The 19,432-nt window shown below is 33.1% G+C and overlaps 1 protein-coding gene across 1 annotated transcript in view; it reads right to left on the bottom strand.

Annotated features, from left to right (window-relative positions):
- Window positions 1-2,481: 2,481 nt before the first annotated feature.
- Window positions 2,482-19,432, bottom strand: part of DCUN1D1 (defective in cullin neddylation 1 domain containing 1) — a 28,217-nt gene continuing 11,266 nt past the window's right edge. Inside the window, exons 3-7 of the mRNA XM_039850856.1 lie at window positions 18,726-18,894; window positions 16,361-16,491; window positions 7,816-7,898; window positions 7,509-7,605; window positions 2,482-6,213 (exon numbers count right to left, since the gene is read on the bottom strand). Coding sequence (XP_039706790.1) covers window positions 6,134-6,213; window positions 7,509-7,605; window positions 7,816-7,898; window positions 16,361-16,491; window positions 18,726-18,894 — 560 coding nt within the window. The 3' untranslated portion in view covers window positions 2,482-6,133. The remainder of the gene's footprint in view (window positions 6,214-7,508; window positions 7,606-7,815; window positions 7,899-16,360; window positions 16,492-18,725; window positions 18,895-19,432) is intronic.

Below are 19,432 nucleotides of genomic sequence, written 5' to 3' on the forward strand. Positions count from 1 at the left end.
CAGCCATCAGCACCACTCTACCTATGCAGTCCATCTCACCAGAGTTCACTAAGAGACGAGAACTCCCATTGGAAGGGTATAACTACCGCTCACTGACTACCCTCACTACCTTCAAGTAAGTACATGACTATTGTAATTTTACAGCAATCCCTCAGACCACCTTATATTCACCCAAATTGCACATCCAATGGACACACGTTAGGACAGCTGGGTATGACTTGCACACTTAAAATATATACCCACCAGAATGACTGTAATTTAAAAAAAAAAGATAACATGTATTCACAAGGATGTGGAAAAATTGCAACCCTTATGTACTGTGGTAAGAATACTTTTAAATGCTACAGCCACTTTAGAAGATGGTTTGGCAGTTTTTAAGAAAGTTAAACAAATTTTCCAACCAATACAATTACACTCCTAGGAATCTAAGAGAAAACGTGTCCACACAAAGACATATATGTGAATGTTGATAGCAGTCATAAAAAAAATTATGAGCAATCCAAATGTCCATCAACTGGTAAATGGATAAACAAAATATGGACTATCCATACAATGGAGTCCCATATGGTGATTAAAGGAACTAAGTACAGGTATATGCTACAACATGGATGAACCTCAAGAACATGCCAATTAAAGAAGTCAGATACGAAAGACCTCAAATTGTATTTCATTTGTGTGTTAATTTCTAGACAGGGAAAATTTATAAAACAGACCACTGTGGTTGCCTAGGGCTGGGGGTAGCAGCAGCAATCAACTGCAAAGGAGCATGAGGGGAATTTTTATGGGCTGATGGAAATGTTCTAAAACTAGATTGGGATGATGGTTATACAACTCTCAATTTACTAAAACTATTGAATTGTACACAAAATGGGTGAATTTTATGTTGTGCAAATTATATTTCAATAAAGCTACATTTTTAAAGTATCACTACAACAAAGTCATAGAAATGACTATTTTAGAACTCTGGCTGACAGCCTATTCATTTAATATAATTTCAACATAATAAATTCAAATACGCTGTCAGGAATAGGAACACTAGCATCTGCTTAAAAACTAAACATGCTATTTTTAAAGGATTCCAAGTACACACCTCTAAACCTTACTGATCAAATATTGCTTTTAGCTATGTGTCACATAACAAAATCATGTCTCCAGCTTATATCAGCATTTTCTCTTAGCCATTTTGTTTTTCCCTAATCTTATGCCCTACAATATTCCTTTCAGTAAAAATCTTTTGTTTGTTATCGACCAAGTTTTCCATTAGATACAAAGTTTCCTTAGAATATTTCATAATCTGAAATAAAATTTTAGGTAAATGTTTATATTCAACATGTCTAAATATATATACATTCTAAATATAAAATGAACATTATCCTTTTTTTCTTTTGTTTGGTCATTATGCCACTCACATGCTGCCTCTGGTAAGTTTCAAACTTTTCATTGTTTCAAATCAAGCTTTATTTTGGTTCAAAATTCCTTTTTCCTAGAAACTTATTTAATCAAGTCTTCTTTTCAAACCAGTTGCCTTCTATGATCGGGCCTGCTTTAATTACAGTCTGACACCATCTCTTTCCATTCTCCTAAAAAATCTGCCAGAGAGAAAATGTTCCCTCTAAGCCAGACATTACAAAAATGTTTTTTAATCAAACATTTCCCTGCAAACCAAATCTCGTGAAATACCAACATTCTACAAAGAATAAAGTAGAAAGCTATAGATGAAGTGGAAGGAGAGGTATCCTGCCTGCTGTGGCCCAGCCTCACAAATTACAGCAGCCTTAAGGTATGGCTTGAAAACCAATGTTCTAAGACAAATAACATTGATTTCTGCACAGCACAAATACAAAAGAATTAAACTGAAAATACTTAATACCTGTAAGAAAAATTTGGATATACTTAAAAATACATTTAGACTCTCAATTTTAAAAATGGTTAATGAGTCACAAAATAATGTCTTTGAGATTCATGAAGACATTACTTTTAGGAATTCCATCTACAACGGATGCTGTGTACCTTTTATCATAATTTCCTTATTTATGACAATTTTTTTTTTAAAAAAAACAAACAACGGAAGAGAAGTCAAAAGCCACATTAACACAAAACATTGAGCCTAGTGGAAAGTTGCCAAATAAATGAGTTGGTCAGCAGGAAATGCCAATTACCCAACAGGCCATGAAGAAAATAAGATGGCAAGAATGCTCTGGTAAAACCATGTATGTAACTGTATTGAGTTTAAAAAAACAGCACTATCTGCCTCCAGAATCAGGTACAAATCAAGCCAAGTATTCAACCAAAATGGCAACAAATAGGATAAACCTGGAAAAGGGGATGTGTACTATTAGGAATTTTCAAATTTATCTTAACTATAAAATATAAACCCCTTCACCTCAGAAATCAAAGGTAAAGGTATCATGATATATAACTTCACCACATCTATAAATAAAAATTATTGCTATATGATTGTAAAAATGGAGGCAAGTAGAGTTCAGAATATACTTGTTTATAATTAAATGATGAGCCATAATTTGAACCCTAATTATCACATTATGTAGAAATCACAATTCAGGTATTGTGTCCTCAGTTATTAAGATATATGTTAAATAGTTCACATTTTAAAAACATTTTACATTATCAAATTTGATAAAATCTTATCAAAACATCTATGTATTCAATATAAATCATACTGTTAAAAGTATAAAGTAACATTTAAACTGCTGAGGTGCCAAATAAGTACTTTCTATTAAATATACACAATTTGACATTTAGAACTACATAAATTAATTCTTGCTAAAAGTTGATTCAGGTTTACAAAGGCATACTTTGTGAACTATAATAAATTTCCCCAGCACCACTTTCCTTTTTTATTCAAAAATTCTTTCATTAGGTTTAACTTTCTTCTGTCATTCATATGTAAAAGTTACAGGTTTACAATACGTAGTCTTAATATGTTTTAAAAATCTAAGCAAAGTGCACGTTAAACTAGCTACAACTACTCGAACTTCTTGATTATCATCAAATAAAAAATAGATGAACACTTCATTCACTTAAATCTTTGAGGAAAAAAAAATAGTATACCTTGCTTAAATAAGAATTCCCCAGTAAGGATAGTATATAAAAGATTTCCCCTGTTATTTTATTAAGTTTACTTTCTCTCATTAAAACTTTTTAAAAGTCTAATGAAGAACACATACTTACAATGCCATATTACACAACTACAGTACTGTTAATTAAATAAAGCAGCCCAGTATAGTTGTAAACATTTTAAATGTAGTAAACAAGAGTTGGCATGTCTTTTCTCCCTAAAACTTGCCATTACAATGATCTTTCCATGAATTATTATTCTTCCGGGAAAAGTTTTCAGGTATATTTTAGTCTTTAAAAATATTACACTGAAATAATATGTGAAAAAATTTAGTCATGGAAATTTTACTGAAGCTTTTATTGCCTCTGTTGGTAATATGACAGGGATTGTTAAGAAACACAATTGAACTTACAGAGATATGCAGATGATAGTCACTAAAGATAATCTTGATCTCAAGTATTTTTATATGTGGGCACTTCTAATTTCATACACTTTACTATTTAAGAAGCATTACATTTAAAAATGTGTACCTGTTTTGACATTTGGCAAAAAGGAAACTGTACCTGTGGTTCAGTTCAAAACAATCAGCATGGGGAGTTTACCAGAATGAAGACTGAAACACTAATGACTTAAAGCAATTCAAGTTGTGTGTGTGTGAGCGTGTCTCCTTCAACCTCTTTCACACACAAGCACACATTCACTCACACACAAAGCCATGTGTATAAGCATTTGTTAGTACAAAATATTCCCTGTAACCAGACATTTATCCTCAGAATAATCACACCACATTAAATCAGTCTTCTCTTTTCAGCCCTAGTCATAGTATTAATTCTAAGATGCCATCATAGAGCGAACCTTACCTTTTATGCTACATAATTATATTCAAAGATTTATGTATCTGTTTATAATTACACAGTAATTATAAATGTCTAGTACCAAACTGATGACAAATACTATTTTGTTGAAAAGTGAAAAGGTCTTGCGTCAAAGAAAAAGTCTGTAAAACCCAAGGCACTAGGCCATGAACCAATATCAGACTTTTATGAAAAACAATTTATATTGGGGGAAAAAAGCTAATGGGATCCCATATCAAAACACAGCATACTCAAATTAATTATTCAATCTGAAAACAATATCATAACTCAAATCTTCAAGACAGGAAACAAAATATTACATATATATATCTTTAAAAATTTTTCATAATTGAAGTTCCTCTTTATATTTACAAATATGAAATCAGGAAATACTTGAAAGCAGCAGAATTCTTCTTCTTTTTTCTTCCCTTTTTTTTTTTTTAAAAAAAAAAACCAATTCCAGTAAACTGAATAGAAATTTTCAAAATTTTCTTTTGGTAGAATTGTGTTCTTGAATTAAAGTTATGATTGGAATATTAATATAATATCCATGGGGAAAGTTTTCTAGTCAATTTCAAAATCATGTAAATAAAAAGTAGTTTTAATATGTCATTGTTCTTAAAATTTTTTCCACATCTACATAAAATGTACTGCTAATCTGAAGTACATTCCTTGGATAATTTTAACATTAGACCTCAGCGACTGCCTGGACATACCAAGCAAAATCTATTCCTGCTACAGACCATAGGCATACAATATTTGAAGTTTTATATTTTTTAACCTGCCTTACAGAAATGTTTAAAAAAGCAATAAACCCTTCTTCACATGTCAGGAAGTGAACAGGGAAATGAGCATTTTCAGCATGAAAGCAGCTCATAGGTCTTGTAATGAAAATCATACATACAAGATAGAATTCTGCTTTGATGTGAAAACTCAGCTAATTTGAATGGAACAAAAACAGTAAAGAGACTAAATAATTTACGAAAATAGAAGCCAGGTTGGTATTTTGCATCAAGTGCATGCCTGCTTGAAAATCTTTGCTCCTTGAGTAAGTATTTGGCAACCACAGTGATTAGCAGTTAAAGCAATTTCAACAAAATAAGAAGTCATCAAAAATGGACTATTTGTACGAAAGAGCAGTACCTATAAGGATTGAACTTCATGGCTCATCACGACCATTTTCAAAATTTAATTCCTACTATCATCTTATAAATTAAGAGAATTTCATTTGTGTTCCATAGTGTGCTGACAAAAAAAAATAATAAAAATAAAAAATAAACCCTCATGCCTAAATTTAGAATACTGTATTGTGTAGCAATCTAAAACATTCAAAACAAATTAAATAGTTTAACTTATTTGCCAGGCATATAAGCATTTCAAAATCATAATAAAATTCAATTATGTAGTGCATAATGTAGATAGGAGTGGAATCTAACATTATGCAGACATTTTCTAAATAAAAGCTCCCTGTAGGACAATTATATATAAACATGGGTAAGATAAGTGCAGACTAGTTCTGTGGAACCTTTTGAAATCGAGGGTCTGAAACACAATAAATTTTTCAGGTAAGCACACAAAGTTATCCTAAAAATTTTTCACGTTGGTTATTTTGACATTTTTTCCATCAGATTTTCTACTCACATTAACAATATATGTGATTTGCCAGAAAAAAAAAAAAAATCCCCTAAACCAAAACACCATTCCAGATCTGGTACACTTAAATATATCACTCTCATTGGAAGTGCTATCAGCATAGTCTTTGCAACTAGCCCAAAGCATATATTTAAGAAGTTTTTATAAGTTGTTTGTGATGTTCATGTGTTTAATTCTTATGCCAAACTGTTTTCTGATGAAGACAGCATTGTGCTTTATGCAAGAATGGAAACCTCAAAATAATCACCATAAAGCTTCTAAGACTTATGGGAGAATAAACTAGGATGGTCCACAGATATAAGATGAAATCCACAATGTTGGAATTATAAATGTTTAGAGCGGCCCAGACTAGAAGACAAGCCCAAACCACCATTAGGAGAATGAAATACGATATGGTCCAAGATGTATCCTTAAAGTTTTGTCTCAACCCTCAGTCTGAATTGCGAGGATTGATCTTCAGTTCAGTCCAGCCAGCAGAAATTGACTGTGCAATTTTCCGTTGTATTTATTGTACAGACTATGTACATTCTAGAAGTTTCCTTTAGTGCTACACTGTTGTACTTTTTGTCCCAGCAATTTGAGGGCGTGCAAATTCCACAAAGTCATCAATAAGAACAGGCCATGCTCCTGGGGGGAAAAATATATGGAAGAAAGGAAAGAAAGAAAAGGAGAAATAAGACTAATATTTTAATAGAATTCTTTATTTTTTTAAGTATCTCCCCCATAATAGTTAAAGTGTATCATTTTAAATATTCTCACTGATAGAGGCTTCCACAATCCTAGCTTTTTTGGAGTTTCTACCAAAAGTCTTCCTTATATTCTCTCTGCTCTATTATTCCAATACTTAGTCATCCCTCGAATGATAAAAATAACTCTTTTGGTAATCAATATTATGGTTTTCTGAAAGTCAATGAAGTCAGGGCATTGAAATAATTTGGTCAAAACTGGCAGTCTAAGGGAACGGCCATGAAATGATGGCATACTGCCAGAGCTGAAAGCACAGTAAGTAGGAGAAAACAAATTTTCAGGCATTTTATGGCAATCTTACAAAGAAAATTAACAGGAAGCATCAAAATCCATCCTATTTCACGATAATTACTAAAAGATTTTAAATTCCATATATGCATGCCTCTGTATAGCCACAGGCCAATCTCTAAATCAGAAAGTTCTCCAGTTTCGTGTAAGCTTAACAACACAATTATCAGTCATATGCAGGATTAGACATTTCTTACGTTTTAGTGAACACTATAAATGACAATGAAAACGAAGAATAAAATAACATCATCTCTGGTTAGACTAAATGGCTCCAGGACACTTCTAAGGAGGCCAAGATCACCGGAGATTTTTTAAAAGAATTACCTATGTCTATTCAATAATCTCAAAAACATCCTGCTAATTCTCACGGGGGACTAGGTAAGTATGTGTGAAGAAATCAAGGTAAATCACTTCTAGAAAAACAAAAGAAAAACAAGTAGTAGATGGTAGCATCATCTTTATACATACATAAATAACAGAAAAACATTCAATCAGTGAATATTTATAGAATGCCAATAGTACTACAGTAAGCAGCTAAACTACATTTCAAATTAGAAAAACTCAAGTTTACAATCAACTTCACAGATGAGAGAACAATAAAAAAAACATACAAATATAAAAAAGTACACTAAGATAAGAGGTTCCTAAAGTAAAATGAAAATCTAAAATGAATGAAAATTACCCATGCCTTTCTGGAAAACGTGAATATAGAACAATATAGATTAATAAAGAGGATGAAGTTCTTTCATACATTCAGAAAAGCATAAATAAAAGCTTAGAAGAGTAAAACAGCACTCCAAGAAAAAGAGTAGAAGTTTAAGAGTGTGATAGAAGAAGGCAGGTAAAAACAAACACAAACAAATTGGTAGGGCAAAATTTTTCATTACCTTCCTCATCATAATTAGACATGTCATCTGCAATCATTGTACTGAAGTCTAAAAGAAGATTCCAAGTATCTTTTGGTATTGATCGTTTATGATGTTCCTATTAAAAAAAAATCCAGTCACTAAAAAGTTTCAAAAAAAGTTCAAATGATGCTAAATACAAGAATGCAAAACAACTTATGTAATAAAATTCTGGTAATCCAATTTCTATATCCATTACCATCTCTGAGATGCTTTTAAAATGTTAATTTATCTCTGAACGAATTAATATTTTAGAGAAAACATGAAACTGCAGAAAACATGAACTTACCAACAAAAATTTATTCCATAAGTCTAAGAATTTAAATCTTCCATTAAGCACTAAATTCCAGTAGGCAATGGCCATTTCTAGATCTGTAATATTAAAAATAAATTATGTATTTCAAATGCCATGAAAATTTGTCCCTAAAAAAAAACAAAACAAAACATGTAAGACCAAAGATAACCTTAAAAAAGAACGTGTGTCATGAATATTTAAATATTAAAGTTTTCTTAAAGAGATAAGCCCAAGGTTTGTATCCAGCTTCCACTGCCAATGAACGGTTCCTTTAGGGCAAGAAGGATATCACTTACCTCATGGGGGTTTCTGAAGGTTCAACTAGATAATGCAGATAAGCATGCTGGACTAGTTCATAAGTATTCAAATGTTAGTTAAAGTATACCAGTGTTTCTTGACCTCAGCACTTTTGACACTTGAACCATATAATCTTTGGTTGTGGGGAGCTGTCTCATGAATTGTAACTTTAGTAGCACCCCTGGCCTCTACTCACTTTATGCCAGTAGTAGCTCCATCCTACCCCTAGTGATGACAACCAGAGATGTCTCCAGGTATTGCCAAAAGTCTCCTGGGGGTCAAAATTGTCCCCCGTTGAGAACCGCTGTTGTACACATATAGGTTATAATGCAAAGAATTCCTACCCACAATCCTAATCAGTCTTACATTCCCAGTTGTTAGCTGTCTGATCCTGTCCTCAAGAAGACTATTAAGAATACTTACTTAAAAATTAAAATTAATAAACTAAGATTTGCTTTATTAAAAAGTTTGATGAAATGATATTATTATTTAACTGGATTTGGAGAAGAGAAGCGTAAAAAAGCAACACTGCCCCATAACAAAGAACTATGCCTGTCATATGACAGAGAGAAAGACCCATGATCTCTTTCAAAGAACTAAAGTAGTTAAGAAAGTATCAATCTTTTAAGAGTAAATTTACTAGGTCAGGAAAAATTACATTCAAGTAACTTAAAAGTCCTTTTGGATATGATCTCTAACCCACTCTTGATAATTTGAGAAATCATGAGAGACTAGGAAAGACTCCAAAAAGGCTCACATCCTAACTCAAAGAAAAATAGGAAGACCATTAAAAATTCCTCATCTTCACTGGACCTTAACCTCTTTAAGGATAGGGACCATATATACCCAAAATAGAAGACCGAAACACCCAGCAAGCATTCAGAAACTGGCGAATGAATGAACTCCCTATGGTTTAACATACAAATGTACTTACCTTCAAATCCATCACTATTTCTGCCTTCAAACTCAATGGTAAGCCCCAGAACATTATTCTGGATCCAATACCATCCTGACTCTTCAAGGAATCTTGTCTATTGTCTATTAATTTTCCTCTCCCTCCCTATATCTTCAACTTTGCTGTCTTCTGGCTTTCCTCTTCCACAAAGAAACAAGCTCAGGTCATCATCTATCTTTTAAAAAAAATCTTTCTCAGGTCTTTCATTCCCTTAGTAGCTACCCTCTTTCTCCTTCCCTTCAAAGATAACCTTGTACATGGAATCTTCTACTTTTATACATAATGTGCTCCTAAAACATGTCTGAAAGTCAAATTCAGATCCCCATGTTTTAAGAGAAGTAAAAAATATGACACGAATTCCTACTCACAATTCCTTTTTAATCTTTGCAGTCTTTAAAGCTCTGTACCCAACATTCCTTCCAGGTTCTTTGTGTTCTTTTCTTTACAAAATAAACATATAATTGTCTAGCTTAAGTGCAGAAAAATTGCTGTTATTAGTATGCATAATAATTTCCTTCTTCACTTCAAATGCATTAAATGTATGAGAATTAAGATTATTCATGTTAGCATTTTTTTTCCTTTTTAACTAATTTTTATAAAATAAGGAGAAAATGAAATATTCAAATAACCCCAAACCATGAGACACCTATAAATGCCCACCTGTCAGCTGATACACTAACATGAAAATCAGACAATGTATAATGTTTGAAAGTTCAGGCTGTAAAAGAAGAAAACTTTTTGTAATCTACATTCATTGCCCCATTTTCTCACCTCCCACACACTATTTAATTCTATAAACTAGTGTCCACCTCTGCCACTCACCCCACTAAAAGTAATCTCTGGAGGGTGACCAGATCCTTCCAGATGCCAAATAAACACTTTTATGTCCTTAGTTTGCTTAGCTCTTGCCATATTTGACAGAACTGAGCACACGCCCCTGGATGGAATTGTCACTTCTTTTGGCTTTAATTATAATACACCACTGATTTTCCTGTCCCCTCTGGCCTTCTTATTCTTTTACGGGATCCACTTCCTCCATTCATCCATTAACTGCTGGTGTTCTATAACACTGTATGTCAGCAATAACCACTTCTACTTCCCTCAGTAGATTTTTCAGACCTTTACCTTTTTAAACATTATCTATTCAACCACCTCTAACAACTCCTAAATCTGAAACTTATATCTATTTTTCTAGATTCATATATCTAATTGCCTAAGGACATCTTCAACTGGTATCCACAAACAACTCAAATCCAAGAGAGTTCAAACTGAACTCATTATCATACCTCCACAGACCTGCTATTCAATTTCTCTCAGTGAATGTCATCACACTCTACAGTGTTTCCCAATGAAATTTCTCGTTGTGAGGAACTGCCCTATGCATTGCATGACACTCAACATCCTGCTAAGGCCAATAGAAATCCTCAGTCATTCTGACAACCAAAAAACAACCCCCCGCTACCCCGCTCCCAATTCCAAATATCCCCTAAGTATATTGAGAATCGCTAGGGAAACTCCCTTCTTCTTCATTACATACTTCCAACTGAAGCTCTCTCATTTTGGCTTCTCTCTCCCACTGGCAGGACCTATACTACGGTCCTCTTTATTTCTAGTTAATCACAGCAACGGATTCATAAGCAGTCTCTTTTCCTCTAGTTCTGGCTCCACTCCTTTTAAAGGAAAACACTGCTTTCAGATGGAACTCTGAGGCATATAAATTTGGTGTCACTTCCATATTAAAACTCTTCAATGATTAAAACAACAATGAGATACCACTACACACCTTTTAGAATGGCCAAAATCCAAAACATCGACACCACCAAATGCTGGCGAGGGTATGAAGAAACAGGAACTCTCATTCCTGCTGGTGGGAATGCAAAATAGTATAGCCACTTTGGAAGACAGTTTGGCAGTTTCTTACAAACCTAAACATACTCTTACCATAAGATCCAGCAATTGCACTCCTTGGTATTTACCCAAATGAACTGAAAAGTTATGTCCACCCAAAAACCTGCACGTGGATGTTTACAGCAGCCTTATTCATAATTGCCAAAACTTGGAAGCAACCAAGATGTCCTTCAGAAGGTGAACAGATATATCAATTGTGGTACATCCAGACAAAGGATTATTATTCAATGCTAAAACAAAATGAGCTATCAATCCATGAAAAGGAAAACGAATACATATTACCAAGTGAAAGAAGCCAACCTGAAAAGGCTACCGCTACCCAGTGTACGATTCCAACTACATTACATTCTGAAAAAGGCAAAACTATGGAGATAGTAAAAAAGTCAGTGGTTGCCAGGGGTTAAGATGGAGGAAAGAATGAGTAAGCAGGGCACAGAGGATTTTTAGGGCAGTAAAACATCTCTGTATGATGCTATAATGATGGATACATGTCATTATACATTTGTCCAAACCCAAAGAATGTACACCACCAAGTGTTAACACTAGTGTAAACTTAAACTTTGGGTACTAATGTGTCAATGTACATATAACTATAACAAATTTACCACTCCAAGAGAGTTTATATAAAAAAACTCTGTACCTTCTGTTAGATTTGGCTATAAACCTAAAACAGCTCAAAAAATAGTCTATTAAAAAGTTTTTTAATCTACAATGATTTCCTACTGCCTTCAGATAATATCTGCTTTTAGTCAAATGAACTTACTTGCAGTACCTCAAAGGTGCTATGTCTCTCTCCTCTGAGCAACTGAACTTACTAATCTCTCCATATTAGAGATGGCTTTTTCTCTTTTGGCCTTCAAAACATATATTCATTCTACAAGGCTCAAAAATTACAATTTTTGTGAAGACTTTGCAAACTCACTCAGACAGACTTAAGATGCTCCTGACTCCATGCTCTCAGAGTAAGCAGTCAATTAATGTTTTTGAGTGAAAAAGTAATACTCAAAAAGATTAATAAGTTATAGAGTTGAAACACATAAATTAAGTTGAAGAGAGATAAACTGTCAATTGCCACAAGCACAGGAAAAACTGCCTTTAGACAGAAATGTCTGCATGACAGAGAGAACAGCCTTGCCGGAGCAGGAGTTAACATAGTAGTTTAGCCTCTTAAATCCCAGTTCTACCACTAATTAAGAGATCTTAGGCAACTGAGTTCACCTCTCTGTAATTCAGCTTAAAATAAAAATAATAATACCCTACTCTCATGGGGTTGTTGTAAGGATTAAATGAGTTAATACATATAACTTATTTAGAATAGTGCCTGGTAAATAATGAGTGCTTACTACTACTATTATTTATTTTTAATAATTTTTAAAATTATTATTATAGATCCTGAAGCAATATTGCAAAGAGAGCAAATAAGGTAACAAGAAGAAATAAAAAAGTTAGACTAGAAGGAAAATAAAGTTCTAATAACAGTACTGTCAAAAATTGAGATGCTTATAGAATGAATCTTTAAGCCCTTTAGTAAAATTAAAAATGCAAAAAGAGGTAATCCCCGTGTCATTCTTTCAAACAGAATCAATAGGGCAATGTTAAGATTTCATAAAAGATGATCAAATGTGTGCCAGAGGAACATGAAAACGAACTGAGACTGGATCCAAACACTGTCCCTAAGGGAAACAAAATGTTGCCAACTCACTAGGGAGGATGGAATGGTGATTAAAAATCCTATTCATAATGTTTTAATTTACTTAGAAATAGCACTATATAGTGTAACATAAATATAGAAATTGGAATCAGAAGACCCGCAGCTGAGTCCTAGTTCTCATATAACTCTAAAGTTGTATGACCTTAGTAAGTCAACCTCTCCGACCATGAGTTCTTTCATCTTTACAAGAAGAAGGTAACAGGTTTTTTTTTCCACTTAGCTCAAAGGATTGTTATAAGAACCGAATAAGATTATACAGACGAAAATGTACTTTAAAAATACTCTATAAAATTATTTTTAAGTATTAAAGTAAATGTTTAACAAATGTTAAAAATTCTTAAATCAACTGCACAGGTACAGGATGCTAACTGAACTATAGTTCACAGTAACCTATAGACTTTAATTAAAGTTCAGGATGGTCCTAAAAATGGCAATACTGCTAAAGAACAAATGTAATTTTTGACCAAATAAACAGTTCCATCAAAAAAAAAAAAAAATAGACCCATGGTATTCTACATTAAATAGCTTCTTTCTGGAGTATTATGTTCAGCTTTAAGAGCGCTATTCTGAGAGAGACTTAGAAGTTGGCAATGTGTCTAGGGGGGACAGTAACAGGAATAACAAAGGTCTCCTCAAATGAAGAATAGTTAAAATAACTGGAATGTTAGCCTGGAAAAAAAGAAGCGGTACGTGATAGCTATCTTTTAAGGTTAGACTTCCTCTGTGCTACAGTAAAGAATAAGAGCAACAGAAGCTATAAAGACAAAGATGTTAACTTAATAAGGAAGAACAGTGTGCTAACAAGTAAGAGTAGTCTGTGAAGAGAATAAACCACTTCCTAAAACCATGTGTCCCCAATCCCTGTATGTTCAACAGTAAAAGCTAAATGAGCATCAGGTACAGATGCTACTTTGGATAGGTTAGATTTAACAGTGGACTTATGAAATCCCTTTCAAATTTAATTCAGAAGACTATAAGAAATGGCAGGTGACTGAAACAGGCAGTGATAGAGGAAGTCCCCTATCCTGATGTCACAGAAATAAGATTATAGAAAATGAGAAAAAATGGAAAACATCAGCACAGCTATTTATCAATATACCAGAATGTTGTAACTGTTACTCTTTGCCAGTTTGTTATGGGCCTCACCTCCTCTCTTACCATCTTCTAATTCCTCTCTGCAAAATACTTTATTATATGAGCCCTATAAACCCTTAGAGAGGCTGTCAAAAGAATTGTTTTCTTTTTAATTAAGTTCTTCAGCTAAGCAAGTCATTACATTTCCTGATACTTAACACCAATACAAAACAAAAAGAAAAACTGATTTATTTTTGTTACATTTTCTTTTCTTAAATTGACATTTTTTAGTTTTAAGTTTATGGAAAAATTGAGCAGAAAGTACAGAGTTCCCATAGACCTCTCCCTTGCCCCCATTTCCAGTATTTTTAACATCTTGCTTTAGTGTGGTATTTCTTACAACTGATGAGAAAGTTCATATTTTATATCAGGTCTCACTGTAATACATTCTATGGTTTGGGTTTTTTTCTTTTCAAACAATTTTAAAATTGTGGTTAAATACACATAACATTTACCATCTTAACCATTTTTAAGTGTACAGCTTAGTGTTAGGTACATTCACATTGCTATGCAACTAATCTTCAGGACACTCTTGCAAAACAAAAGCTCTATACCCATTAAACAATATTACATTTTCTTAAGCTCAATACTTATTAGATAATAATCTGCATAATCTTTTTCTCAATTTTTCCTGTTATCTGAAATTCCAATTTACCATATTAATATATTCAATAGCTATAAAAATGTTATTATGATTTTCACTGTATAGTAAAAACTAAGATTCAATATCAAGACCACATATGCACCCCAAAACATCATTTATTTTGTAAGGGATTGGGATATAACTAAGAAATAGGTTCAGCCCCTTTAAATCACCATTGATATTCATAACATTTTAATTTTATCAAAACATTGTGCTATATTTCTAAACACAACAAAAATAATTCTTTTAGTATGTACATGATAATAAAAGACTTTAATCAACTTATATTTGTGGGCAGGAAAAAGGAAACTAGAAAAAATAGTCCAGTTAACTGGTAGCCACAGATAGAAGATAAAGAAATCAATCCTAGGTATCCTAGCTTAGTTTGCTGGCAAAATGAGGAATTTTCCTATAAAAATAAAATCTAACCTAAACTGAAGAACCAATTAGAAAGGAGACTTCATTATTTAGAATTTTGCTTTACAGATACTTTGTGAACCTTTAATCAAATTCATGTTTAGTCACTCTTTAAGCCCAAATCTCCGATACAAATGTACATCCCTTCACTAGCTTTCAATGACATCCTTGCTCTAATCCCTATTCACATAACCATTTTCTCACTGCTCTTCCTCACTCTAATCTAAAATATAAAGGATTAGCACAAGAGGCCCCTATTAGCCTCTTCAGCTCTTATATTTTCAATATCAAAAACAAACTCATTTCCATCATTGGGTAAATTATTTAACTTTCCTGTACCTCAGTTTCCTCATCTGCAAAATAAGAATAAAAAATAGCTAGCACCCTATTATTATGTATCAGGCATATGACAGGTGCTGAATTACCGAATTAAAGAACGTTGTTAAAAGTTAAATGTTGCAGTAACGTAAAGTACTTAGCACACTGCTAGGGATACTGAAATGCATCTTAAATGGAAGTTACTGCCATCATCAAAATCTTCAGTGCATCCCCACTGCCCACAAATTCCAATTTAAACCTTTCTGTACTGTTTTTAAAAGAAGCCTGTGATTTAAAGCTGTCTCACTAAAATAAAGTCAAAGTTTTCTAGGTTCTGCAAAGCAGCCAAGCTTACTTCTCAAGTTTCAGACCTTTATTCGTAACTATCCTCTCACTGGAATACCTTTCACCTTCCCTTGTCCAGCCAAAGCAAACCTTTTAGTTTACATATCACCTTGCCCAGGAAGCGTTTCCCAATGATTTCTGCTTTTACTCATTTCTACTTTTATCTAAAACCCTCACACACATTTACTGCTTTGTATTATCTCCTGCTGTCCAGTCTTTCTATAAATTTCACTGTAGCTTTTATTCCCTAGTCATCCCCAAAACAAATGTATGGATATCACACACAGTATAAATTGACTGATCTAAACTGTTAACAGGAGTTATTTCTAGATAAGCTTATGAATGATAATTATCTTTTTTATTCTGTTAGTTTCCAAATCAGTCCTAACCAAAAAAGAATAGATTTATCTGGCATTCTAGGACTCAGAAATCTTATAATGCTATTTTTACGGATCCATAGCGAAATAACCTGTGATCCTAAGATCCTACAATAATCTTCTAAAAAACAAATACAAATGTATGTATGTATGTTCAAGGAATTTTAACAACTATTTATTTTCTATATTGTAGTTCTGAAAAAAAAAAAAATCAGTGGTTTACATATGGTATCCAGGGTTACCAACCCTATTATTGAATGTGCACGGTGTTCTCTGAATAACCAGAAGTTGTTTCTCATTGCTTTTCAGTAACTGGTATTTTCATGTTGACTTAATGCTCAAAACATATAACTTTCTATTGCAAAACAAAAGTGACACTGTCAATGTAGTTGAATATATTTGAAACGCCAAATATAATTTTTAAAAATTCTTACCTAATCCTTTTTGTCCTGGATTCTTTGCAAAATTAAAAGTAAACTGGTAAAAATCCTTAAATCGTCCTGGTTCTTTCAATTCTTGTTCCATCTTGGGTATCTGGGCCTTTAGTTTTTCTATGCTGTCACATCTACATTGTAAAATTAAGTTTATAAAAGATAAACTTTTTGACTATAAATTAAGGACTTAACTTATTCATTCCTATGACAGCTTATATTTATTTCACAGAACTTCTTTTTAAAAATCAGATAGTTGTATTTCATCTTTTTACATTACATAAACAAGTATGGAGTTAGCTGGAGGAAGAAAAGGTCTGGAGCGATTAAATGTTAGAAATAATTACTATTTTTTTAAAAAATGGGCTATTTTAATTACATAATTCTCTGAGCTATTAACATGACTGAATTGTAGAAATCAGCTGCGTTGGACAGATAAGATGTAATCCACATAGCAAATCACCAGTTTAAACTGTGGTAGATACTCTTACATGGTAACAAATCACATGTCTAGCTTCCAAACTAACTGAAAGCAGTTTCTTGCTTAAGTCAGGAAGCAATTCTCTTCAAAACTTACTTATTATATACGAAGCATAGTTTTAAGTATCAGCTGAGCCCCCTACCATCTCCAGCTTAAGTTATCTCAAATCAATATTAAGTTTCTTCTGTTTTTGAAAAGCATTATACTTCCAAGGAGTTAAAAGGGTCCAAGTATCAAGCCTTTCTTTCCACATAATAAACAGCCTTAAAGTAGAAATATTCTATTTCTTACAGATTCCACCAAACCAATCATTCCATTTTTCTTCTGATTGTTGCTTTTATTTTTCTTGATTTTTTTTTTTTTAAATAATGCCTCCCAGATCATTAGTTTGTAAATTAAAAAATTTTGATTTGGAAGTTTCTTATTTTACATTAATTCAGTTTCAAATAGAAAAAAAAAGTTGAATTCTAATGAAAACTGTCCTAGCATAGAAAATTCCAGCAAATTCAGAACAGGGCTAGTTTTGGCTGTAGAACATAGGGTCTAAATCAGTTATTTATTTATAGCTTCTCAGCTTTAAACACATTCTTCTTTGCCCTACATTGTGACTCTTTGTAGTGGACTACATTACAAATTGTGAGACTTCATTTTTCTTGCCTGCTGGCTCACTGTTAGGGTCTACCAATAGAGGGTAACAAAAGGCTGAAAGAGGAAGAAGGAACTTTTCTTATCCCAGTTTGTTTTCTGCAGGGAGCAAAGGTTTCCGTATGGTGGAAGGTCCCAGCAGTGTTCACCAATGGTGGCAACTCACATGGCTCTGCAGCAAGTGGCCTCTAGCCAGTTTCTTCATCAGAGCAGCAGGCAAGGCAAGCATCACAGGCACTGTGTTCTGTAGTAGCCACACCCTCTCCTTCTCAGCCTTGTGGGTATCTCTTAAGTTTCTAGGTTCCTTCCTTATCCAAATCCCTCAGCTCCAGGGGTGGTGGCAGCTTCTTGCAACTGTCAACTCTGTTATACCTCAGAGTTTTCTTTAACCCGTTATGCAATAAAACAATTTTTTAAATTTACCCTATTCAAATCACTGATATATTTTTGGTGTGTTTTGTCTGGACCTTGATTACAATGTTCCTCATGCTCAAGATCAGAATGTCTAGGTTCAAATCCTGGCTCTAATACTACCTAAGTCTAGTTTCTCTGTACCTCAGTTTCCTCATCTCTAAAATGGTGATATAAACACTACTTCCCACACAAAGTAATTGTGAAGAGGTAGGTGAACTACTTAACACAGTTCCTGAAATAAATGTTCAACAAATGGTAGATGTTATTATTCAACAGTCACCCACTAAAAACAAAGGGCAGCCTGTTACCTATCCACAGAGTGAATAGTTTTGCAGCCTCAATAGACAACTAACTAGAGGCCATAAGTAAAACTTCTACCCATGACTTTTCAATCTATTTTTCCCAAGACATTTACCTAATCAGCTGCCAAGATATAAAGTGAACAAAAAGTGATTAGTAACTTGCAAGATTTTAAATTCTAGGAGTTTATAAATTCAGAATTCACAGCCTCACATTAGGACATAACACTTGCTTATTTCACTTACTCATATTAAATATTAAAGCACAGTAATTTATTTTAATACTAAAGAACCTCTCTTAGAAACAAATGATAAAAGTACAATGCAAATGGAACAAGCTGTAATGACTATGCAGATAACGTGAAAAACCCAGAAAACTGGTAAGATGGGAAGGAATTAGCATATTAAGGCATTTCTACTAATACCAATGTTTGTGGGCCAGTAATTTATAAATGTACATTTAAAAATTGGTAACATAATTCAATTCCATAGTAATGTACTTAATTTCCTATTGTAATTATATACTCACCCTAATTCTGTCATGCCATCCATGAACTCCTGTTTGGAGAACTCACACTGTGTTGCCGCTCTGAACTTCCACGCAATGATCAACACACTAATGCTGGCTGGATCGAGTGCCAGGTCATCACAGAATTGCTGTATACCATCTATTCCAATTTTATTTTCATCTTGAGGATCTTTAAATATAACAATGCAATATTAAATTTGTGCCATATTTTATTATGGTACTCCTTAAACTAAAAAAGATAACACTTTATGTCCCATCAAAAAATGATCTCAATAACCAAAGCAATACTACTCTAACAAATGTTTTCCCCTTATAATATTCAAAACTATTTTGCCCCTGAAATAGCATTCTTAACATGAACAGGAGAATATATATATAGATGGGCACTTGATTTTTAAAAGTCTCATTTATTCATGTAAAAATGTCCCATACTCATACACATTCAGAGAATCAGAAATTCCTATGTAGGGATAAAGGATTTTTACCGAGCATATCCATATTTTAAGTGGGCATTCTAAATTAAAAGTATTATATACAGAAATTCTTTTTTCCTTAAAACAAGTTAATTTTACCACAGCAATCACTTGTTAAGAGCATCAGAAAAACCATAAATTCTGCAATTCAATCCTAATTTCAACAATATCAATACCTGTTGTTCAAATAAAAAAAAACTATCAATATTTACTTATCAAAAAGCGAAAATTTTA

The sequence above is a fragment of the Pteropus medius genome, unplaced genomic scaffold (genome assembly GCF_902729225.1).
Source record: "Pteropus medius unplaced genomic scaffold, Ma_sr-lr_union100, whole genome shotgun sequence".
Lineage (NCBI taxonomy): Eukaryota > Metazoa > Chordata > Mammalia > Chiroptera > Pteropodidae > Pteropus > Pteropus medius.